This window comes from Cavia porcellus, unplaced genomic scaffold (assembly GCF_034190915.1).
Source record: "Cavia porcellus strain 051 isolate PalLab524CR breed Dunkin Hartley unplaced genomic scaffold, mCavPor4.1 scaffold_28, whole genome shotgun sequence".
Classification (NCBI taxonomy): Eukaryota; Metazoa; Chordata; class Mammalia; order Rodentia; family Caviidae; genus Cavia; species Cavia porcellus.
In genome coordinates this window covers 12,208,402-12,234,747 of record NW_026947511.1, presented here as the reverse complement: position 1 = coordinate 12,234,747, position 26,346 = coordinate 12,208,402, and the positions used below count along the sequence as shown (strand labels likewise).

Genomic DNA, 26,346 nt, shown 5'->3' with positions numbered 1-26,346 from the left:
TGGAGTTTGTCTAGAAGCAGTGAAGTCGAGCACACTGGTTGACTGCTATCAAAGAATTCTCTTGAAGTTGCACTGAAAATAACTCAACTCGCAGTTAACTATAAGGTTTCCTCAGCGGATAAAGTACAAGTGAAATTGGGGCTATTAATTTTAAATGATATTGCTTATTTTACTCTTGAAGGCAACTAAAGAAAGAAACAGGGAATTACAATATACTCTAGCTGTGCCCAAGTAAATAAATCCCCTGATTCCAGCCTAAGAAAGCATGCATTACCAGCACTTAGGTATTTGATTACAAAAACACAGAGTCAAACCATTTCATCAAAATATTTTGTTAGTCAACAAAGGAAACAAATTATTAGAAAACTGCCTTTCCACTTTCAAGCACAGTAAATGAGAGCTATCTAGAAACCAGATGTCAATATGGGGGGAAATAAGAAAGTACAGAACTAGGAATAAAAGACCTATCTACAACTATAGATCTCAAGCTCTTGGTATTTTCTTGTCATTAATTGTGTAATTAAGAGGGTGAACTTAGCAACCACTAAGGCTTTTTTAGATCTAATATATGAATCTAAGAGAGAGTGCTCTGTAGTGAAAGTTAAGATTCAACTAGCTCCGGGTTCAAATTCAAATTTTATTTGCATATATCACTGTGAATTACAGTAAGTTATTTAATATCCCTGAGCTTCAAGCTCAAATGTTAACTGCGGGTGTACATAGTTTTTATATACAAAAATTATAAAATGTAATGTTACTTCCCCTTGTAGACTACACAACTATTCAAACCCTTGTGTATAAATTCATAATCAACACTAGAATTTTGTAAGTTTGTGGGAAGTATTCATGGTCACGTAATCAACCTGATCTTATGACAAGTCTTTTTACAGCTCTTATCTATTTCCTGTGTACCTTTTGTGCCACTCATTGAAAATCTGTAAAAATACCTAGATTCTAATGTATCTAAGGTTTTCCGGTAAGAAAGATAAGCCTGTATTATGTAACAGATTTTAATTGCTTAGAATGCATTTCAATATTGGGAATTCCTACTGTTTGTGGCTCATAAATGAACAATACTTAATAAATAAATAATTTGTATGAAAATGAAAACAGAGAACACAAATATATATCATATTTAACTTGAACACTGTTATTTACTATGATCATACTCATACTCAATGCAAAGAATTGTGAGGAGCTGAAAGCCATGAGAATAATGACAGGAAAAGGAGAAACAGGAAAATTTATTATGTGAAGGTGCTCTCTGCATCAGATACTATGCTAGTCTCTTTACAAGTGTGCTTCTAATGTAATAGTGAGATACAAGCCCTGTGCCCTAGTTCCTCACAGTTTAATCAGGACAGATAAACAAAGCTTCTTAGCCACCACACCCCTAACTTGCAGTAAGCTTTGTCATGGGGCCTGAGGCCTGAATAAACCCAAGTGAGTTTATGTGGAACACCTATGACAGACAAAAACCAGGAAGCAAATCACTTCAGGAATGAAATAGTAAGAAAAGGTAGGGCAGGATGATGCTATAAAGAAGGAATACATAGACAAAGTCACTACGTGTTAATTAAAAGAACAATTCAACAGGAAGAGACTTAATAACTGTAAATTCATACATCCCAAATACTTGTGCTCCCAATTTCATGAAACAATGCTACTTGACTTAAAAGATCAAACACTGATACAATCATAATGGGGAGCAAAACACCACACTTTGACAAATAGACCAACTAAATAAAAAGTCAACAAAGAAATATCTAGGCTGAACGCATGTTCAAACACATGGATTCAATACATAGTTAGAATGTTCTATTCTACTACAACAGAATATACATTCTTCTCAGCAGCACTTGGAATTTCTCTAAAATAAACCACATACTGGCCCACAATGTCTGTTTAAATAAATACAAAAGAATCAAAAATTTCCATGAATTCTATTAGATTAAAGGTGTGAAACTAGAAATAAAATACAAAATAAATTCCAGAAAATTTACAAACATGTCGACATTAAACAACATGCTTCTGAATCTGCAATGGGCCACAGGGAAAAAACTCAAGGAAGAAATTTAACTTTCTTAAAATTAAACAGTAATGCTGGTACAATATGGATCCTATGGGACACAATGAAAATAGTCTTAGGATGGAAATTTGTTGCTGTAAATGCCCACATTAGAAAAAAAGAGTGAGCCCCCAAAAATAACTTAATGGTGCATCTCAAGTTACTAGAAATACAAAGAACAGTACAAATCCAAACCTAGTACATGAAAGGAAATCAGAAGACAGAAATTAATAGAGACCACAAAAATACAAAAATCAATGAATTGAAGAGTTGATGCTTTGAAAGAATAAGCAAAATAGACAAACCCTTAGCAAAACTTATGAAACTTACCCAAAACAGTTTGAAATGAAAAAGGTATAATCACAACATATACTATGAAAATATTGAAGATCATTAGTAATTACAGTGAAAAATTGTATTCCAATGCATCAGAGAATCTAAAAGAAATGGATAGATTCCTAGACACATGTAAGTTACCAAAACTGAAAAAAGAAGACATAAAAAACGCTGAGCAAGGCAATAAACAGGCAACGAAATTGAAGAAGTGATTAAAAAAAAACTAGCAACTAAGAAAGCCCTAGGACTTGATGGATCCACCACTGAATTTGGTGAGAATTTCAGCGAGGATGCAATGCCAAAACAGTTTTTAAAATCGTTAATGAAACTGAAAAGCAAAGAGTTACTTCCAAACTTATTTCTGGAAGCTAATATTTCCCTGATTCCAAAACCAGAAAAGGAACCAGCTAAAGGGTAAAGCTACAGGTCAACTTCTTTAATGAACATACACACAAACATCTTCAATAAAGTCCTGGAAAAAGAATGTAACAAATCAAAAATAGCATACATCAGGATCAAATAGGCTTCATCCAAGAGATGAAAAGAAGGTTCAACATGCACAAATAAATAAAGGTAATGCACCACAGAAGCAGAAGGAAAAAAAGTCGTCTCAATAGATGCGGAAGACAAGCCTTTGACAAAACCCAACATCCATTCATGATTTTAAAAAGAATTCTGAAGAAGTAGAAGGATAGAAGAGATTTTCTCAACCTGATAAAACCCACGTATTACAAACTAAGGGCCAACATTATGAAGTGAAAAAAAGCTAAAAGCTTTTCTTCTGCTGTTAGGAATAAAACAAAGATATCTACTATCATTTCCCCTATTCCATGTAGTACTCAGGTTAGCCGACTAATCAGGCATTAGAAAAAATAAAACAGACACCCACAGAAACGAAAGAAGTCAAATTATCATTATTTGCAGGTGACATGATCCTTCTCATTGAAGAACAAAAAAATTCTAACAAAGACTCTTAAAATTAAAAAACAAATTCAGCAAAATATACTAGAATGCAAAATCAAAACACAGAAATTAATAGCATTTCTGTATACCAATATTCAACTCACTGAAAAAGAAATTAGAAAAAACTACCATTTGTCATTAGCATCAAAAAATTAAATATTTAATAGTTAAGTTAACTAAGGAAGTGGAAGTTCTCTATAATAAAAACTATAGTACTCCAAAAAAAGAGATTAAATAGAACATCAGAAAATGGAAAAATAGCTCCTGTTTCTGGATAGAAAGAACCAGTACTGTCAAAATGGCCATATTTCCAAAAGTGATTCATATATTTAATGGGATCCCTCCAAACTATAAACAGTATTTCTCACAGAACTTAAAAGAAATCCCAGGAATTATACAGAACCACAAATGAATAGCAAAAACAATCCTGGACAACAAGACAAAAAAAAAAAAAAAAAAAAGAGGCACCACATTCCAAAATTTTAGACTGTATTACAAAACTACAGTGATTTATAAAAAAGAAACAAATATCATGATGCAGGCACAAAAGCAGACACATCAATCAAAGGAACAGAACAGAAGATTCTGGAACAACCAGCCACATTAAGACATCTGATCTTTGACAATGGGACAAAAAGCTTAAGCTGGAGAAAAGATTGCCTCTTTAACAATCAATGCCAATAAAACTATCTGCACACAAGCAGAAAAATGATTCTAGATTCATATTATCACCATGCATCAAAATAAAATCAAAATGGATCAAACACCCAGATATCAAAACAGAAACACAATCTGCTGGAACCTAAGACAGCTATAACCCTTGAAGACATAGGATAGGCACAGGTAAAGACTTTCTAAATAGAACCCCAGTTACACAAGAAATAACATCAAGAATCAAAAGGAATTATAGCAAGTCAAAAAGGTTCTACACAGTAATGGGAATAAGGAACAGAATAAAGAGAAAAACTACAGAATGGGGGAAAATTTTGCTTTTTACCCTTTTAATAGAGGACTAATAACTAAAATATATAAAGAAATGATGCTCCCCAAATAAAAGACCAAATTTTAAAAATGGACAACTGAAATAAAAGACACTTCTTAGAAGTATAAATAGATTATAAAAACTTGAAAAATGTTTAATACATTTGGCTGTTAGAGAAATTCAAATTTAAATAACACTGGAATTCATCTTGCTCTAGAATGGCTGTTATCAAGAAATCAAATAATAACAAATGCTACTGAGGATGCAGAGGCAGAGGGAACGCCTTTCCACACTGCAAGTGGGAATGTAAACTAGTACAACCTCTATGGAAATCAACATGAAAATTCCTCACAAATCTAAACTAGAAATTCCATTCAATTTAGCTTTTCCTTCCAGATAACTTCCCCAAAGAGTTACACACATCATAATACAGAGACACTTGCACAGCCATGTAGATAGCTGTACAATTCACACTAGCTAAATACTGAAAGAGGTCTATATCTATCCATCAACAGATGAGTAAAGAAAACAGTACTTATATGCAATGGAGTATTACTCTGACATAAAAATGAATAAATTCAAGGTGTTGATAAATTCAAGGAAATTGATATATCTTGATTATAACTTTAAGTGAAATAAACAAGCACATAAGCTTAAATATCAGATAACTTCTCCTATTTAAGAAAACCAATGTATAAGTAATTTAAAGGAAAAATAAAAGATAAACATTTGAAAGCAGGTAAATAGATCTTAGATAAATAGGAAAGGGATCATGAATCAAGGGAAGGGAGAAAAAAGGGAGAGGAATTGTAATAAAAATAATTAAGATGGGCAGGGATATAGCTCAATAGCATATGTGGCTGCCTAACAAATGAAAGGTTCTGAGTTTGATTCCTGGTACTGAAAAAGAGAACAAGGTGAAGGAGAAGGAGAAAGAAGAGGAGGAGGAGGAGGAGCAGAAGGAGAAAGACAAGGAGGAAGAAGGAGAGGGAAGGGGAGGAGAAGACAGAGAAAGGGAATAGGGGATGGGAGTTGCAAAGAAGAGGGAGAAGGAGAAGTAATTATGTCCATGTACCTCCCTCTACGATGAATGTGATTAGTATGTACTACAAATATGTACAAATAAAAATAAAAATGTATTAAAAAATCCGAATGTTATAGCCTAAATATACTAATAAACATTCCATATGCAACTGCAGAGTCTGTTGTTTTAGAATAGATTGTTCTAGAAATATCAAATAAGTTAAGTGGATTGTTTGATTCAAGGCTTCCAAATCTTTCTGGTTTTCTGTGTACTTGTTCTTTCAATTATGGAGAGATATTTAAATTTCTGACTATAACTGCATATTTTATGGATTTCTCCATTGTTTGCAGTTCTTTATATTTGGGGCTTTGTTATGAAGCATGTAAATGTTTATAGATTGTCATGTCCTGATAAACTAACCCACTGATGATTATGGAATTACATTCTTTATCCCTCATGATGCTTTTTGCTCTGAAATCAACACTGTCTGATATTAATATAAAAATTCTACCTTTGTATTGATTTGTGTCAGCATGTGTTACTTATCTATTTTTTCTCTTCACCTATGTGTATATGTGTATTTAAAGTGGGTTTGTTGTAAGTAGCAGAGTTGGATCTTACTGTTTTGTCCAATCTATTTTTTGTTTTTAATTAAAATACTTAGACCACCAATAAATTTGTAGATGAAAGTGACTTGCGAGTCCTATCTGGAGAGGATGCCTGTGAGGAGCTGGCACCAGAATATGTGTGTGCATGTGTTCAGACATATACACAGTCAAATAAGCATATAAAATAAACAAAATGATAATGAAGAAAAAAAGAGATTCGATACTAAGTTCTGAAACAGTGCTATATCTACAAGACCTTAAAACTGCAGGTATTCTAGAGAGAAAGCATTGGAGACTGGCATAGATAGAGAAGGTCTCTAGGAAGTTAAAGCAGATCCGACTTGAAAAGGAAGGGTGATGACAGGGGAGAGCACACAAGCAGGACAGCATCTCACCCTGTGTCCCCACCCCCTGACTCTGGGCACTGAGATGAACTGCCTTCCACAGTATTTATGATACTGTCTACCATATTTAGATTTAAATTCCCATCCTGATGTTCCAAAGCTGTCCAGTTTAGGCCAGAACAGAATCACCTACAGGAAGTTTTCCAATACTGCTGGCTTGGCCCCAGCCTGTGGTTTCTTCTTCAGTGAGTTTGGGATCCTATCTGAGAATCTTGTTTTTCTAACAAATCCGTAGGCCATGTGCTACTGCTGCCAGAGGCCAATACTTTCAGAACACACTGCATTTGTTATGTTCTGTGCACCATAATATTTGCATGAGATTCTACAAATAAAACACCTAGAAACAGTATCATTAACCTGCAAAAAGATTTGCTGTGGTTCTGAAAATCTTGTCACATCACATGTATCTTCCTGAAAAACTTTCTAGTCATTCATATGTGTATATTTAATAATTTTACTTCTTAATTGCTTTGTACTTACACATTTATCAAAACTAGGCCTCACATAACAAAAGTCAAATAAGAAAACCCAAATTTGGAAAGTAAAATCTGTAACTTCCAATCACGTGTGTGTGACCGAAGCTTGGCTCTACTACTGCTTGCTGAAAACATTGCAAACAGTCTATCATCTCTGGAACCTCTTTTATCAGTTCCCAGTTAATCCTCAGAGTAAGATTATTCTGCATTCTCTCCAACTGAAACTTCATTCCTGATACCTGCACAATAAGAAAGAGAGTGAACAGTGCCACCTCATTTCACTGCTGAATAAGCAACGGAGTTGGCAGCTTCCCCAGCTGGCTTTTAACCCAGAAGTCTTTGCACCAGACAAGATTGACTGGCACCCGAGTAAAGGCTTCTGGGGAACACAGTCAGCCAGGGAGCAAGCAAGGGTCTTTAGTGGAACAAAGTGGAGTCAGCGGCAGACACCTGAATCAGGAGTGTACCCCACTGGGGTCAGCACCATCTGCATTAGAGACCGAGGTAGTCATCTTCATTTTTCAGCCTCACTGGCACAAAACCCATTAGAATTTGTCCTTCAAGACAGTTTATACTCTAATGGGAATTTTAAGGAAACCTTCTATTTTATTCATAAAGTCACCACCTCCGGCACGTCTAAACACCCGTTTTCTCCTTCCTCTCAAGCTTTGTCAAGTTATTTTGCCCTGGTTTCCCCTCACCTATGCTTATCCATTGTTTGTTCATTAATTCAAACCCCTCTTCTGTTCTTGCCTCTCTCATTTCACAGAAAGCTCCCTGATCAATCCTATATTCACCTCAGGGATTTCTGCTTATCTTTTTTAACATGGGTTGATTCACTCTTCTTTTAATACTCCAGAAAGAATACGTGCCCAGGAACCACAAAGCTGAGTGGGAGGGTAACTTCAAGGATATATCTTAATGCTGAAGACAATGGGGGGGGGGGTGGAAACTGGTAAAATACAGAAGTCATACAGTCTGCTCACTAGAGGACCTCTAAATAAATGTTGATGTATAGCAGCCCAAAATATACACTTTGGATTCAGGAAACACTGTATGGTCTTGAGTAATTACTGAAGAACTCAGCAATTGCTTTATTTTTGTTATCTCTAAAACAGAATGGATACTTTTTATCTTTCACAAGTACTATAACAATAACCCCCAAATGTATCATAATCCTCCAGTAGCGTGCCTCAACACAATAAATATTCTAGAAATGGCAAACCGATATTATTGTGACCTGTATGTAGTCAAGCCATCACCATGTTAATGTACCACATCCAATAGCCACAAAACTAAGTTCTTGTCTCTGCCTTATTCCAAACAATAAGTAGACTAATAATTGAACTCACTTGATACTAGTAAGATTTAATGTTCAATATGAACAAATGCCTGGGGTCCAAATAGAACCTTAAGATTGTACAAATTGGTGTCACTAGCAAAATGAAATGCCTGTTTATAAGAAATACACAAAAAAATATAGTGAGCTTTATGATATTCAAATTATATTTCAATGAAGCTGTTAAAAATAATCTTTCTTATATTACATGACACACTTCAAAATGAACTGGTGTTATTTTTATTCTAACGCTCTCCATTATCAGTGCATCATTGTGACTGTCAGGAATCTGTCCAAGATCATTAATGCATTCCGCCACAGGCTAACAGGGCTGCTATCATTGCTTTTACCTACAATCATACTGTTCTTGAAAAGACATCTCAAGATGCAAAAGCAAGGTCGTTAACAGGAAACATTTGTAAGCTAAGATTATGCTCTCCATCTGAGAGCTTCCGAGTCTGGACAACAAATATTCAAGTTGGGAATGAATGGTTTGCAAACAGAAATCCATTAACAGTGAATAATTTCTATGTCAACATTTCAGAAAACTGAAAAGCTATTTTAAATACTTTTGATGGATTGAAATCAAATCACTGAAACAGTGGATCTTTAAAACATTGTTTTAGGGCAGCAACAGCACAGTCTATGTTTGCAATGGCCCCATTTGTTAATGTAAAATGTTAAGAACAATATTGTAATCTCATTTAATGCATCTGCAAAGAATGTATAATACATGTTCTCCATACTTAGAGCACAAACATCTTTCCCTTGACTTAATACAACTACTTCATTATAATTTTAATACAATTTAAATGAGTTCAAACTCAGTAAATTCCTTGACTTCCCTGCAGTCCTACAACTGCTTGCTGAATGAAATAAATAGCATAATAATGAAACTTTAAGTCTTGCCTGTGTTCACTCTTTCTTGACTATAATCAGTCCACACAGAAGTCATACGATATTGTTGCTTCTCAATCAACTGTTCTCTGTATCATTCTGTGCTGCACAGGGCTCTGCTCCAGGACCTTGTAATTAATGAACCTGTCCTTCCATCTCATGCTCTTCAGTTTGGTTTAGAAACTTTCATAGCCTTTTAACGAAAATTTTAACAACACCAGTAAAAGCAACGATAGTAATGATAATCTCAATAGCAACTGATTATGAGGCTGTGACAGTTAACCTTCATCATGTCAATTTGATTGGCTTTGTTATCTGCCAAGCAGATTGGTGGATTTTATTTCTAGGTGTGTGAGCAGGTCATGGAGGCATGGCTCTTTAGGTCTGTATCTGCCCCTTTATTCTTTCTCCTCAGACACACTGTTCCTGTTCTGATTCCTGGCCACAAAAAGCTAAGCATCTTTGCTCTGACAAGCCCTTCCACCATGCTGCTCTGCTTTGGAGCTGGCCGGTCATAGACTACATTTCCCAAAGCCATAAACAACATTAAAGTCCTCTTCCTTTAAATTGTGAGTGTTGGGTACCGAGTCCAAGCAATGGAAAGATGCAAAGAACAGAAGCCTGCATTATATTTTGGGCATTGTACTGAGGAATTCACAAGCACTATCTCTAATCATGGTAGATGTAATAATCATCATTTATAATGAAGAAACAGACTCTCAGATGAATTCCATTGTGTACGTTGAGAGCTGAACCTCTACTGTGTATTGCTGAACTGCAGGGCTTGGTGGATTCTCATAGCAACAATGTGAATGCATTAAGATGATATGGAGTTTACAAAGGGAATTGAATTGGGTCTGTTGATCTGTTGGATTTACAGTGGTGTCACTCAAGAGATGCTGAAATTGGGGTTATATTAATCCACCTAGTTGATCCTTAATGTTCTCATATACAAAGTGGAGATGATCCTTTATTCACTCAAATACATATATTCATTTTTCTAACAAATATATGTTCCTATCAAACCTCATTCTTATCATGTACAAAGTGTGTAGAAACATTCAACCTACAAGCCTTCTAGAAAAATAACCTCAAACCTATGATCAAGTGAAATAAAGTTTTTGTTGTAAGATGGGTTATTTCCAGCTTCCATCTTGAAGACCTGAGACACAGAATACAGTGGTACGTCTGTTCATGAACGTAATTCTTTCCATGATTCTGGTCTCAAACTGAATTAGGTGAAAACCGAATCAAATTCAATGGTTAGGTTCAGTGTTGACCTTATGGGGAAATTTGATTCGGTTCTCATTCAGTTTGGTTTGGGACCAGAATTGTGGACAGAATTACACTGGTGAACCAAAATACCACCACACAAACAAAATCAATCTTTAAAATTTTTACATTATACTTTGGTTAGGCAATCACCTATTCAAAAGATTTCTGTCATTAGTTTGATGGTTCCTAATATTTTTTTTCTTTTAAATTTCCTGTTTTTATTTTAAAAAGCAAAACAAAAAAAAGGATACAAATAATAAAGAATTTTTTTAAAAAACGTCAATACTAGTTAGTATATTGCATATTGTTATCTTAGAATCAGTTGTCCAAGTTACAAGCTCTAGTCATAAAAAATGATCAAACAATGACAGCACAAACTTCTTTTTGATGAACTAACAGATTAGTAATATAGTTTCTATCTTGCACACATATAATTACATACAATTATATGTGTATACCTATATAATCTTTTCCTTTCTTCCTTTTCTCCTTCCCCTGTCAACATCTTATACTTTTAAAACCTATCAGAATCTCTGGTGCTGGGAATTGTGGCACACACCTATAATCCCAACACTTAGGAAGCTGAAGCAGGAGGATTACCTTGAGTTTAAGGCCAGCCAGGACTACACAGACCCAGTCCTGAATGAGCAAACAAACCAAAAAAAAAAAAAAACAATCTTTGTATAGTCAAACTAACAAACTATTATCCTAAGCTTGACAAAATTTTGTTAGTGAGAGTTCTGGCTGTGTCTGGAAAATGAATCAAGAATTTTTGAACAGATTCCTCTGTTATCTCTGCTAACACCATGCTAGTATCCTTTATCAAGAAATGCTTTTACTCTTTAAGGTTGACTAGTTCATTAAGTTTCATGCTCCACAGCCTGATATCAGACATTTATTAGAGCTGGAAGACAAGTGTACTTCCTTGGAAATATATCTTAAAATCACCGATATCTGAACTAGAAGGAACTTTTTAATACTTTGTAATCCCAGACGTTAAAAACTGAACTGCCTCCAGAAACCAGGCAGATACATATCAGGGTGTCTTAGCTTCTTCCTCATTGCTGAAACCCAGTACCTGACACCCACAACCAGAGGAAAGATTTATTTTAGCTCACAGTTTGTACAGATTTCAGTCCATAGTCATCTGGGTCTAAAGTAGGACAACGTGGAAGAGGGGCACCCACCGTGGGAGGAAAGCTACTGCTGGTGGCAGAGAGGGTACAGAGGAGCTGGGGAGGGAGAGAAAGGCTTCCAGGGCACACCCGCAATGGGTGACCCATCTTTTCTGACCAGTCGTCACTTTCTAACAGCAAGTCAGTAAAAGTGCCCCAATAAACCAATCACCTTCCAAAATCTCCACCTTGAATGCGTGAAGTTCTGGGTGGAGACTGGGTGTAAACATGCATAACAAGAAAAATGGGCTAGACAATGACACCACAGCGGGGCAGGGATGAGGAACGGTGGAGCACAGGCAATTCACAGATGCTTGCTAAGTCACTACAATTCACAAGTCTCTAAAACACATTTCAGGCTACAGCAAATATCCCTACAAGCTCTATGGGGCTTAGTAGCATATGCTTCCAATTTCTAAAATTTTAAATTTAAAAGACAAAGTATATAGGGAGCAGAAACAGGAGATTTCATCTTGTCTTTCATTTGACAAAGAATTTGCTCTGTACCAGACCTGCTTTGGGCTCCTAAAATATGATATGCAGTAATAGACACACTGGCTCTATTTTAATGAAATTTAACATCTTTATGGAAAGTAGATATAAACCCCATAATAACAAAAAATAGAAATTAAAACTGAGAAGAATATGATGAAGGAAAACACTAAGAACTAGGAATATTATCGTTCAAGGTGTGTGGGGCCCAATCCACAATGGAATAACCCCCAAAAAGATGCATCTTTAAGCACATGCTCTCAAGTCACTGATTTTTAGGTATTCAATAAATTCTGGTGAGAAGAAGAGACTTCTAGTATAGCTTCCAGCATTTATTCAGTAAATATTCAGTAAATGATAAAACAAATTAAAAGCAGCTGAAAGCCAATTCTTAGAAACGTTTATTAATTACCATAATAAAGAATCAGAAGCTGTTTGATAAACTTTCTAATGGTACACAGAGATGATATCAGTTAGAGAGCAATCAGTATGGAAATGAAAAACAGCCAAATCAAGGGGGTGTTTCTTCAAAGTGTAAATTTGATTCAGCAGAACAAGTTCCGGTTACTTAAAATTTTTAAGGAAAAAAAATATGCAAGTACAACTTAGAGAAAATCTTCTATGTATAAAACAGCAAGTAATTCTATTTGTTAACTATTTGAGTACAGCAGACATACCTGTGGCCATTGCGGGTGAAAGGGTTATGTAGTGTATAAAAAACTACCAGACCTACAGAAAAGGAACAAAGCCACCAGGGGAAGTGAAAATAGAGCTTCTGTGGTTTTTGTTTTTTAAAGATAAGCTTTTGAAACAAAGTTTTAATCAATATATCATGCAGTACATGAGAAGAGCTCCAAAGTCACAAAGATTTACATTTAAATACATGCTTAGCCTACTGTTTTATTTTGGGCAATTTTTTTTTTACTTCTCTGTGACTCGTTGTCTCTATCTTAGAAAATGGCATGATTACAACATGAGATGGCATATTCAGTACAGAGTACAAGAAACAGTCTTCATTATTATCAGCATCATCCTTAATAGTTGATGCCACGTGTTTCCAGACATGGGGCCTTCTTTTAGAAAGGTCCGTGTCTCCAGACAAGGTAGTTAGACCAGCCTTCCTGTACTCATGGGTGAATTATTCACTGATGAACCCATAGCTGACTGCACTATTAGCAGGCGGGTTCTGGCTGCAAGAGTCAGTTCACTGAGAGCAGAAGCTGGAAAGGTACATCTCCCTCCCTGCTTCCTCCTCTCTCTCTGCTTCCTGAGCCCCCTGAGGTGAGCAGCTTTCCCTCTGTCCAGCCCTTTCTACCATGTCCTTTCTGTCTTGGAGTTAGAACACTAGGAAGTGAAACCTCTCAAAACTCTGAGCCAAAATAAACCTCCTCTCCTTTAAACTGTGGGTGTAGAGTGTTTTATCACCCCAGTGACAGGAAAGGGACTAAGACACCCTTCATGCTGATAAAGCAACATATGGAACTATTAACAGGAATAGAGAAGGAGGAAAAAGTAAACTGTCATGATGACTTAAAAACACACTGCATGAGCTCACCTAAATGTTATTTAACATCTCCCAATTCCGTCTAGCAAAGAATCCCACTCTCACCGAGACAAATGTACACTGGAGTTATGTTTCATCCATCATAGTGACAGTAGCCCTTAGGAATCCAAAAGAAGGAGCTCTGTCTGCTCTATCCTGACAGATGATTATGTGGTGCAGGACTTCAGACATGGGGACAAAAGATAGGACAAGCCACAGAAGAGAAAGGGTCTTCTGTGAGAAGCAGTAATCTTCTGTGATGTGTTCTAACTTCGTAATTGCAAAATAATATTCTAACAATGTGTTTGTTCAATTTTATTTACCTTTGCATACTTCCCATGGGAATTTTCACCAATGTATTTTAATACGGATTGGTTCTTTTAAGTTCTTCATTTGTTAAGGTACAGAAGAGTTAACCTCAATTGCTTAAAATAATCATGAGTATATTATAGATGGAATATAAATTTTGATGAAAAATAAATTCATAAAACACCAGTATTTTCTAAAATAACTTGTAATTAATCATAAGCATGAACAATTACACAAACATGTTTAGTGACTCCAAATTATCTAAATTCTTCATTTCTGTAAGTTTTTGCTTTATTGTTATTTTAAAGTGCATGTACTACACATTTTTAGGAGTTGTCTATCAAAAAGAAAACATATTTTTAGAGTAGTTATTTCTCACCAAAAGTCAGAAAGTGTGGGAAATAAACATCTTAATGCTTAAGTGAAGCTACAAAAAGGCAGACTTGAAGAATCCACGAAGTCTGTAAAAGGTGGCAAATAGTTAATAAAGATGATCCATTCACAGTGAGCCATTACTTTACTTATATTCTATTCCTTTCCACGTGGACTTTTTCAGAGTTGCAACCATTCAGTTTTATGCCAGTCATTGCTACATGAAGAAATCATTCAGTTCTTTGTGTCTTTTTTCTTTCCAACCAGAAAATAGAGGTCTCTATATAAGTTATGTTAAAATATCTAGAAGGCAGGATTGGCCAAATTAGACTCTTAGGCCAGATTTTTCTTTTATGATGAACAACAGAAAACTCTGAAGCGATATTCTGAAGGAAAGAAAACGCTATTTCTTGATTAAGGCTACAACCATTCAAAAAGCTGCAGCACAGTTTCTTTCATGGTATTTCTAAAGCTTTTTAGATTTTCAAGAAGAAACGTTGCTCATACAAATATATGATAGAGTCCAGCATGACATTTCTATAAAACTAGGTGTTGAGTGAATGATCAGAAACCACAAATATTCTTTCCTTTTGCACTGTACCATACATTCTAAGGCAAAACATTACTCTGCCAGTTCAAAATGAATAAAGTTCTATTAAATACATCCATTTACTCAGAATAAAGGACTCCAATGAATGGCTCTTTCTGAAAAAAAAAAAAAAAAAACCCTACTCTTACTTAGGAAGTATCTTTGGGCTTACTTTCCTAAGCATTGGTATCCAGAGACAGTTACAAAACAAGAGAGTAGCGATTACCTACGCTAAAGACTGTGATTCATATAAAGTTCCATGCTCAGTCATGCAGACAGCATACAGTCTAGTGTCTATTCCAAGGCATCCTTACTTACGCTGCTCCTCCCACTGACATCATGAGTTGCCATGACAAGTTTAGAAAAATTGTACCTGTTACTTTCAGATGCTTAACACTGTCCTTTGAAGGATACTGTGACATTGTGTCAAATCATCACAAATCCAACCCAAGGCCATCTTCTACTCACCACAACACAAATGTGTTACTCATTCACCAACAGTTTAGGCCGAGTGTGGTTTATAAGCAGGGCGGTGGAGCTGTGCCTTCTTTTACAGTGTGTTTGCCAGCCACCTGCAGGTGCCGTGGAGAATCACCAGTGCATCTTCCAGTCCATTTATAACAATCGGCTCCAAAGGAGCAGAATCCCGAATTTCTACTTTTTTGTTTTGTCAGAGCTATCTTTTTTATTTATCTTTAGTCCAGATTTAAAAGCACTACCCAAACCATGATTTATTGATAAAGCTGGACCATTAGGATGAAATACAGTATATACAGAAAAGATGTTTTTCTCTTATACCACTTCATTATTCCTTGGTCTAGATCTGGTGAAATCTTGATCTTTTCATAATACAACTGTTTCACAAACCAACAGTGTTTTTGTTTATCTGGGGTGTGTTCTTCATCACTAATATATAAAATAATCACATTAAAATGACTGCTTGAAGCTATAAATTACCTTATGTATAAAGAGGAAACACACTGTGACTTCTAAAAAGCATTCTAAAACAGCACATATGGTCCAGAAGTAAGAAAACGAAGCAAACATTAGGTTGATAACCTTGGAAGCATATGATAATCCCAGAAAAATAATTCAAGCTATTTACTTATGCTTTAGCTCAGCATAAATTATTCCATCTTTATATAGAAATTATTGAAATTACATCTGTCTTACAGAAAACCTGATGATGTGGAACTTGATTTATGATCTTTAGACAAGCAAAAGTAATTAACCGTATTTGATTTTCGATCCACATACAAGAAGTACATGTTGGCACTTAAATTGTCACTTTCTTTCTTTAATAAATTCCATACTTTTCCATCTTATAGTAAAAAGAACCCCAGCTCTTATCGTCAGGTTTTGCACACTCTTCTGTTTCCACCTGCTTAACTGTTTATCTATAATAAGTGAACACATGCTTTTTGGTCCTGTTTCTTTATTGTTGTTAATTCCTCTTATCCTTCCCATTTAGGCCCAATAACCAAAAGCACTATTCATAATGAAACAGTTTACTTTCCTTATGATTAACTTCTCCGTGTAATTAATGTTCCTAATCCTCTGGGCAGCTTTATTGTATCCACTCTGTTTTAACATGCTATCTGTCAACTGAATATATTTTCATATTTTAGAAGGAGGGAGACAGAAAAGTAGTCTCCTCCTTGCTGATTCTAAGTTGATTTGTTTTATCAAAAAATATTTGCAATAATATTAGCTATTTTCCTTGCTTACATAAACTTCCCTATTAGCTGATTCTCACCAGAGAAGATACTGATACAAATACAAATAGTAAATAGATTCCTATTCGAGCCTATCAGGAACATTTTGAAGTGTGTTTAACAATGATGTAGGGAGAAAGAAGATAGACAAGAAGAAAACACAGAGCTGGCATCAGGGGCAGCAGAGGTCTGCCTATACGGGTTACACGTGCTGATCACCTCAGAGATTCCCTCAGAGACACACCAAGATCTCTTCCTGCAGGTTATCATCTCAGACTCTCATCTGCCAGCAGCACCCAAATCTGTTCATTCCAATCAAACTGTCTTCAAAGAGCGCTGAGAGGTTGATGTGCTCCTTCTGCTTTCTCTGAAACCTCCCTGGAAAGTACTTCTCAGCCTGAGCTCAAGCTGTTTGCCTTAAAAGGATAAAATATCTGTAGGGGAAAAAAACTGTGGTTGGCTGCAAAGGCACCACATACCAGAAGGAAAGCCCAAGACTGCACTTCCAAGAGGCACTCATCTTTCACCTCCTTAAACTTCACCTGGCAGAGCAGCGGCGGAGCCTCAGGGAAAGTCCTCCTGGCTAACAGGGCAGAAATCCCCAGTGACAGTGAAAAACGAACTTGGAATGATGGCTGATCCTAACGTGTGTCATATCTGAATGGTGGCCAGCACTCGTGGCTGAAGAAAAATGGAAACATTTGCCCAGTGAGAAGAACTGCCATCACTTGTTGTGTCATAGGACTATACCTAGTAATCTGAGAAATCACAGTGAAACAGACGGATTCAGATGCTGTGGGGATCAGAGAGCCATCCTGGTTTCACTGCAAGTGAGGGATTTGGGCTGATCAAAGATACTAAGGAAAGTGCTTCCCCTAAAGAATGAGAATTCGAGTAATCTGCAACACCCAAAATCCAATGTGCTACTGCACAGCTGCTCGTCTGAACATTAGAATAGCCACAGGAACCAAAGTAAACGACATATTCCTCCGATCCATTCCAAAGCAACTGACTCAGAATCTCCAGAGGTGGGATTACCCGCAAACATATTTTTTAAACCTTCTAATATGCAACTAGATTAAGAATCACTGAACTAGGTAGAGTAATGATTACTTAATTAGGAGAAAAAATGAGACATTAAATAGTGCACACCTATCATCTGGCAAAAATTCCATTACTGCTTTTACAAGATCCTAGTGTCTTAAAAGTTTTAGTTTACATGGTTTTCAGCTCTCTAGATGGAAAATGTATCCGGCTCCTTTTTAAATATCATATACAAACATACCACACACACACACCTATACAAACATACCACACACAAACACACACACACACACACACACAGAGTCATCTTCCTTTCAGAATAGTTCTCAAAGTTTGTCACACTGATGTCACTTAAGAAATCTTTTTAAAATGCTGATGCTTAACTTTCACCTGCAAAAATTCTGGTTTTAATTGGTGTAAGGTAAAACTTTGCCATTGCATTCATTTTAAAGTTCCCAGATGATTCTAATATACGACTACATTTGAGAGCCACAATCCTATCTCATTCCTATTACTTCTCCCAAAGTTTTTCTGCTTCTTATTTAATTACTAGTGAACAGATACATTCCTCAGTATGGCCTATGTTATGCTTAGGTTTTCCTGCAACTGCCTAATCTTTATACCTTTTTGAAAAGCAGCAGAGACCCCTGATTAAGGAGAAAGACTCTGAACTTCACGATCAGGTTTAGCCTTTTCCTAAATGTGTGATCTCGAGCAAACTGCTTGCTTCTCTGAGTCCTGGTGTTCTGTTCCCCATGCTATAAAATTAGGATAATACAGACTCTTCTCATAAGGCCATCTGAGTGTTAGGACTATGATCCAGGTTAAACAAACGACCAGTGCCTTACAGAGTAAAAGTACTCCATGACTGTTCGCCATTGATGATGATAGACACTGCCACTCTTGACCCACTACTTAAGAACAGTGATATGGATATAGTGACATATTGCAAAAGAGTGAGAGTCTTTTTCTGCACAATGTGGACTGCACAAGACCACCAACCCTTTCTGGAGTTAACGGATGTTTCCAATAGATAATGGAAAGTATTCAAGACAAGCATTGGTCTAAAGGAAAGCATTTTCATAATTTTCTGACAATATCATGGTCTGGTTCTCCAAGGGGACAAGTTTTCAATTAACTCCATCACTATCATCTCATAAAGTACTGTCTGACTTGCAAATTCTGTTCCAGACTAGGGCATATCCACTCACTCACAAGCCCATAGTTGCTTTCAAAGTTTCTTGCAAATATGGCATAGCTTTAATAATACTTACCTTGTTTGGTCTTTTCCTAACCAACTTCTCCATATACATCTCTTCCCACTCTCTTCTCCTGCTTTTTTTCAAATTAATTGCTATGACTATAAAATTCATGCAGAAACAAGACACTTTGGGGCGTATATCATTATTCCTACCTTGTATTAAACATCTGCTTTGTGTAGCTGCAGGTTTTGTCCTATTGTTTATATTTACATGACAGTTCTGGAGGGAGAACATTCCTCTGCTCTTACAAGCAAAATTGTGCTTAGAGAGTTCAAACAGGCTGCATATATTTAACTTCATGGAAAATAAATTGTAAGGAGATGGTGAGGAATACAGTCATCACAGAAGACAGTGAGAGGGAACGGAATTGGTGTCAGAGGCTGGGTGTGGAAAGTGGACAGGGGCTGTCAGAGAAGGGATGGCAAACAGCAGCTCAACAATTCAGATTAGGATTTGAAATGCCACAGATGTGATTGCATAATAAGCTGTTGAACACGCTGGTAAATGCTGCTTTCAGTATGTGGTTATTTGTCACATTGTCTTGTGCTCTCTGGGCTCACAAGGTTCACATCGGAGGTCCTTGTATGCTAGCAACAGGCCCAGTGCCTTGGGATGGGCAGTGGCACCTATGACAAAGATGGCACAAAGAGCAGCAGCCTGGTGTTCAAATTGGTTGCTAGGATACCATGGAGACCCTCCATTACTAAGCAGACAGAGAAAAAATTGTGTCCATATGCCTTATAACCTGCAAACAGCCACAACAGAAACACTGCCTGTCTTTTACCCTCTTCCATTAGAAATCCAAACCCAACTCTATAGTAAAACACCAAGTGGTCAGAGCTTGGAAATATGGCCTGATGGAAAGGGAAGTTGGTCATTTATATTCTTAGGCGGACTCTAGAGCTACTCTGGTTAAGTGTTTGTCAGTATTTTTACTATAAACCCTATATTTCAGAGGTACATAGCTTGACTGTACTCCAAAGCACCCGATAGAATTTTAGCAGCCTGGTCTTGTACATTTTTAGAAAACGTTCCACAACTGCAATTTCACTGCATAGACTATAATGTGAAATTAATGATCAAACTTAAGTGGGAAACTATTATAATCATGTTAGGTCAGAATTTAACTCCTTCACAAAAAAGGAAAGATGAATTTCAAAACCCAACATCAGGTTCAATTCCCATCCATGTCCAGTTTATCTAGCTATGTGAGGAATCAACAATGTCAGTCTGTGACGTACAATTAGACATTTTCAAATGAAATATTCTGAAGTGAGTGAAAAAGGAAAACTTTGTTTCTTTAATGATGGCACTTGGTTTCTTTAAAGGTTTAAATCATCTGCAGCTTTCTTAAATATTCTTATCTGGTTAGTATAGTCAGGATTATAATCAGGACTGTCTTGGTGAGGAGGGCTGGAGTGCTGAAACCACATTCTAAGTGTGAGAGCTTTACTAATGAACAACAACTGTTTCTTGGTATAAAACACACATGCACACAGAGATTCTTGATTATTCTAAAACAAGTAGAAATGGCCTCTTGTCTACTTTAAAAAATCATAGCAACAGAGATTCTCCTGTCACTGGCACAAACTTGCTTGTTCTCAAGTCTGTCTGGTACCTACTACGACCACCAGTGGCTTGCTTTCCCCAGATAGTCCCTGTTTATTTGCTAACAAGTTGGACTATATCTCCCCTAGCCCACTTCCATTTATCCTCCTCTCATCTCATTATCAAGCACAGACCCGGCCTTCAAACACTTTAAAAAATTCCACAAGAGTTTCTGATACCATACAATGAAATTGATTTCATATGTTTAGCCAAAAGTTTTAGTTTATCTGCTCTGCCACTCACCATACTAAATTTTCTAAAGTAATTAATTTGTGCATATCATTCATTCCTGTTTACTCTTGGTGACAGGACATATGAATTTGTTACCTCGAACATCTGACAGCACTTTGCATGTGGTAAATATTCCATGAAAGTATTGAACTGACCTAAGGCACATATGGAGAATTTAATTCCTACTCTGAAGAAAGCTATGTTTTCATACTATGCCATCTATGGTTACACTAGAATTCTAAAATTGTCTCAACTTTCTACAGAATTGTACATACTGAATTTTAAAAGATTCTATTTCTCTTGACATACACTAGTGAAAAGGTTTAGAGAATCATATATTATCTTGTTAAGCTTAACACCACCTTAAAAATAAGAAAATGTAATTCTTCTTATCACAATCACAAAGTAAAACAGAACAGAACATGTCATCGTCCTCTGAAACACAGCTACCTCTGGAGTGAAAAGCAACAGCTTTAGAAAAATCCAGCACTGATACTTTTGATATAAATGTACATCTATACATTTCAACTAAAATGACATGAAATGTTGTAACACTGAAATGGAAAAGATTTGGAAACACTGACAATCAGTAGATCAAAATAGCAGACAGTGAATATTTTAATCTAGTCTAGGATCCATTTTTCAGGAATGAAATGTTGTGAAATAAAGTTAATCTTAGAAGTTTCTCAGAATCAACAGCCTATATGATACAGAATGCATAGAGGTTTGTTTCATTTTAAGGGTTTATTTGCTCAATTTATTTAAAAACATATGATCTAGTAGTTTTACATTCCAATGTCCTAGATCAGTTCTTTGCATCTTTATAACCCAAGAAGACCTTAAGAATTATATCTATCAGGTTGTGAAAGACACCAACAAAAACACTCCTTACAACTCAAAGATGCAGCAGGAGTGTTCTGGCTCTGTGCTAAAATCTGACAACCTTCTTTCCAATTCTCACCTTAAAGGAAAAATTCCAAACCAAAAATTTTAAAAAGATTAGTTATTAAGTTAGTTTACATTTTTTACTATTTTTGAGATGGTCAAAAACATCATTAAGAAAAATAGAATTGTTTTAAAAATTATAATCCTCAAAAGGCAACCTCAGTAAGCCAAACTAGACAAATATTTGCATACATCAAATATTTAAACAGAGCAATATCTGGGCAGGTACCTACATTTAATGAAAAGACTATCAAACACTAACATTATATGAGGCTGAAATCAATTAAAGTCTATTTGGATGATTTCATTTTAACTAGAACTCACAATAGCTATATGTAATCTAAACAATGATGACTGCATTTAAGTTGCACTAAAGTATACTAAACACTTGTTGCCAGTAAGTCTCTATACAGTCAAGTAATTCAAATGCAATAATTGAAACACAGGAATCATTTTCTGGCTGGCAAATTTTCTTAATTTTATGTGGTGCTATCTTGTACAATTATTCAGATAATATTCATTTTGCATACAATGTGCTTCTTTTTTCCCTAAGAAAGGTACATTCTACCATTCAAGCCAGTTTTATTCTAGTTTTCTTTATGTAAGTGTGAAAAACGAACAGATGTTTTTCCAAAATTATTTAAGCTTGGAAGACATTCTATCATTTTCTTCAATATAATCCTTCAGAATCATGAAAACCATCATGGCAATTCCTTAAAAACGGAGTTCTTTAAAACTAAAGTCCTTAAATAAGTATCAGAACGCACAGCATTTTCAATAGATAAAACATTTATTATAATGGGTCATTCTGACTTATTTGCTGCAGAAATTTTATTTTCCACCATCGACCTTTTAAAAAAATCTAGTTATTCTACATGTCACGCATTAACAGCCTTCTAAAAGTTAACCACATTCTACAGTCCACTCCCTAGATTCCTAGATCTTCCTTTAGATCTTCTCTGATAGAATGTTTAACTGAAGTTATCAGCTGGTTTGATCATACTTCACTATAAAACCCATTAAAATGGCTTTTTTATAAAAGCAGAGTTTGCTCTGTATTAGTACAAAGTCCTGCAGATTCTAAAATACAATGCTTAAAGATGCAAAGTGCTGTCTTTGAGTTTTTTTTTTTTTTTCATTATGCAAAACTTGGCCCAGGAGAGATGGCCATGTACCTCATTAGCTAAAACAGGCAAGCATGTCAGGACTACAAATTAATTTACCAGAGAAAGTGGCAGAGGATTCAGATCACTCAGGTTTCTAAGGTCCAAGTCTGCTGAATTATCAGAGCAACTTCATAAGGTAAGAATCTCAGAAATGTTTATCCGCATTGTCCCTTTCTCATCCCTTCCCAGAAAACAAACTCCTCAGGAAGCTAAAGCTGCATGAAAAACTAACTGTAAATGTTCTCTGGGAAGCAACATGTACAGGTATAACTCTTTTAAGTTTTCAGAAGTATAATTAGTGCATACTCCTGAACCCTCCTCCAAAAAATACAAATGGAGATCATCAAGCGTTGAATCTTTCTCCTTTCATTAACTCCTTGTGATTATGAAGTGAAAGGTTCCCAGGGACCTTGCATTATTACATAACACGTGTCATCCAGCCAGAGTGATGTGGATGAAAGAGTAAAGCAACACAGTGCTTTGCTTTGTCATTTGTGTCATTATCTGTTAATTACAAGTAACATTCACTTTGAGACTCTCCTTCATTCTCTGTTAATCTCATGTTCCTGAAGCTTACTCTCTATATGGGCTCTGAGTTGAGTGTTGTATAACAACTTTCATTCAATTTCCCCATCCAAGTTAGGAAGCCCACTGACATCAGAACTACACTGTTCTGTAAGATGCTAGCAAAGCACAGTGGTTCTATTTGAAACCTCAAGTATGGCAAACAATGTGTCCACCTTATAAATAAAGGTAAGTGTGCTTATCTCTATGTGTCCCTGCAAGCATGCTATCCTCTTGGGAAATGGGTCTGTTCATTAGCAATTATATAAAAATTCTCCAGGAAAATCAGCAATATTCTCCCTCAGATGTTATGAAAAATTATTTTGAAAAAATCAACAGACTAGGCTTCTATTTATGGATCGTAAATGTCATCCAATTCAGAAAATCAAGCAGCGTCCCTTTTTATACGCGTATTTACTTATTTTTTATACTTTGATGATGGCAAACATTAGGTTTCAAGGGTGCCAGCGTGAAGCGCTGGTATGTAGAGAAATCCAGGAGAGCACAGAAAGTGAGGGATCTATCAGATGCATTTCATTTCAAGTCTGATGTGTCTGCGTTTAGGATTTTCCGGCTGGCCAGGTCTGCCACGGCTTTGGCGAGACTGGGTTTTGATTCCTCTTTTCACTCACACACACGGCCGGACACACACCTGGGGCACACTCAGACTCTATGTACAGTGCGTAGCATATGTGAATGCACATGGATATTTTTAAAAATATGTTAGCATCCGACAAAGACACGAAGGCAACGTATGTGCAGTGACTCTGAGCTCTGAGAAACGTGCACAGCCCGGCAAGAAGTGCCCGTGAAAATGAAACATTTCTGAGCATGAGGACAGACATGGCAAACGGGAGGGCGGGGGCCGACAGACAATACAGAGACCCGCAGCTCCCCACCGCCAGGGTGCCCGGCGGAACCCCCGCTTACTGTGGGCTCTTGGGGTAGAAGGGCAGGGTCACATGGCTGAGATCCTGGATGTCGAAGGCGGTGGGCTCCGCGGAGATCGCCTGCCGCTTGGTGCGCGGCTCGCCCTGCAAGGTGCTGGCGCTCTGCTTCTGCGCCTGCTGGGTGGCCGGCCGGATCACCGAGCGGTACTTGTCCAGCTCGTTCTGCAGCTTCTGGATCAGTTCGTCCTTCTGATCCAACTCTAGCTCCAGCTCGTCGATGAGAGCATCCCGCTGCCTCAGCTCCTCGATCTTCTCCTGGAGCGCGTACTGTAAATCCCGCAGGGTGCCCATGCTCCTCCGGGCTGCCAGGGACTCCTTCCCGCCGCTGCGCCGCGTCCTGGGGCTTCCTCCCCTCTCCGATCAACTTTCCCCAAAGTCGCCGCTGCCTCCCGAGTGCACAAGCTTCCTACTTGAGACCAAAGCCAGCCCTGGCTTCTGAGCATGCCCAGTCCGCCGGCTCCAGCCACCGAGACTTTCTGGGTGCAGACTCCGCTTCTCCGGCCGAGCGCGAGGCTGAGTGGAGAGCAGCGGAGCAGCAGGTCCAGCCCGGCTGGCAACCTGAGCGCGGTGGACGCCAGCGGGAGGGGACGCTTGCTTGCTCAGGGCCCGCGGCGGCGGCTAGCGAAGGAAGCCTGCGGTGCTCCTGGAGAGGCTGATAAAGCTCGGGGCGCGCGGGGAGCTGCGCGGGCGGAGCGAGGCAGCAGCCCCACTTTGGGGGTGGAGAGGTGGCAGGGAGAGGACTGAGAGGACCTCAGGAAACCGGGCAGGCTCCAGAGCTGTCAGCCTTGAGGATGCTGAACTAAGATCCTGGCCATGTACGAGGGCCAGCTCAGCTCGGACTCCGTGTGGAGCTAAATGCTTTGAGTTCAGCAGGTATTTGGACGCTCAGCCTCACCAAGCAAAGCTCCGGGGCGGTGCGACTGAGCTCGCTTCCACCACGCCACCCTTCCTATGGGGAGCGCCTCACACAGGTGGCTGAAGATTGCAAAGAAACTTGCCTCTCTGGAGGTGCGAGTGTGAGAATGATCGTGCCAGGGAGGGATCCCCCTTACACCCAGGTGCCTTGGGAAGAGGGGCAGTGACGGTTCGGATCCCTCACTCTTACGCACTGCTACTCTGCCAGTTCCTGCTACTCTTACCCTTTCTGTCCTAAGCAAACTCAGATTTGGCCTAGAATTTCACTCAGGCTTCTTTACTGTCCCTCCCACTTGAGTGAGTGTCCGCCGGGAAGCTCACTGGAGGGCCTTCAGCCCTCCTTTGCTAGATCTGACAGAGAAGGGGGTGGGGGTAAAACCATTCCCCAGTTCCAGAAAGTGTATCCTGAAACTAAGCCATGTGTGAAACATTAAAAATATTACTTCCGTGGCAAACAAGTCGTTAGGAATGTATCTTTCCACTGTTTTGGCAAGGAAAACACTCTGAACCGAAATTGAATGGACACAGTTCTAAAAAAGAGGGCAGACTACAAGGACTACAGGATACATGCGGGACACTGCACCAGTACCTGTCCCACCACGACCCCCCACAGCTACATCCGTAGTATGTCCTGAACTGGGGACAATTAGGCAGCATGCTTTCTGCCCAAGGATTATTCTTCCATCATGTGAACACATGTTTAGAATTCTCAAAACGTTTATTTCATACCTAAGCTCCTCATATTTACCCAAATCCAATTTTATAGCTTATGAGCAGCCTTATAATTACTATTCCTGGACACTTAGTATTGTAATCCACCGTGCTCTGCCCCTTCCTAAACACTAAAGCAAAGTGGGCAACTTAAAACAATTGTAATGTGGTGCTATTCACCACTCGCATCTAACTTTCACCAAAGACACAGATATTAGTCTCAAACACTTGCTCACTTTTACTTTTAAGTATACGATTTTTTATTTATTTTTGAGAAAAATTCTCACTATGCAGTTCAGGCCGGCATCAAGCTCAGTTTGTAGCCCAGGCTGGTCTTGAACTCAATGATTCTCCTGCTGCAGCCTCGCAGTGCTAGGATTACA

The 26,346-nt window shown here is 37.7% G+C and overlaps 1 protein-coding gene across 2 annotated transcripts in view; it reads right to left on the bottom strand.

Annotated features, from left to right (window-relative positions):
* Prkg1 (protein kinase cGMP-dependent 1) overlaps positions 1-26,346 on the bottom strand; it is a 1,159,508-nt gene that overhangs the window by 1,051,511 nt on the left and 81,651 nt on the right. Inside the window, exon 1 of one of the 2 annotated variants that reach the window (XM_003473935.5) lies at positions 24,318-24,967. The exons of the other annotated variant lie outside the window; for it this stretch is intronic. Within the exon in view, the coding sequence (XP_003473983.1) occupies positions 24,318-24,628 (311 nt within the window). The 5' untranslated portion in view covers positions 24,629-24,967. Of the gene's footprint in view, positions 1-24,317; positions 24,968-26,346 lie in introns of those variants that run through there. 2 annotated transcript variants of the gene reach the window in all.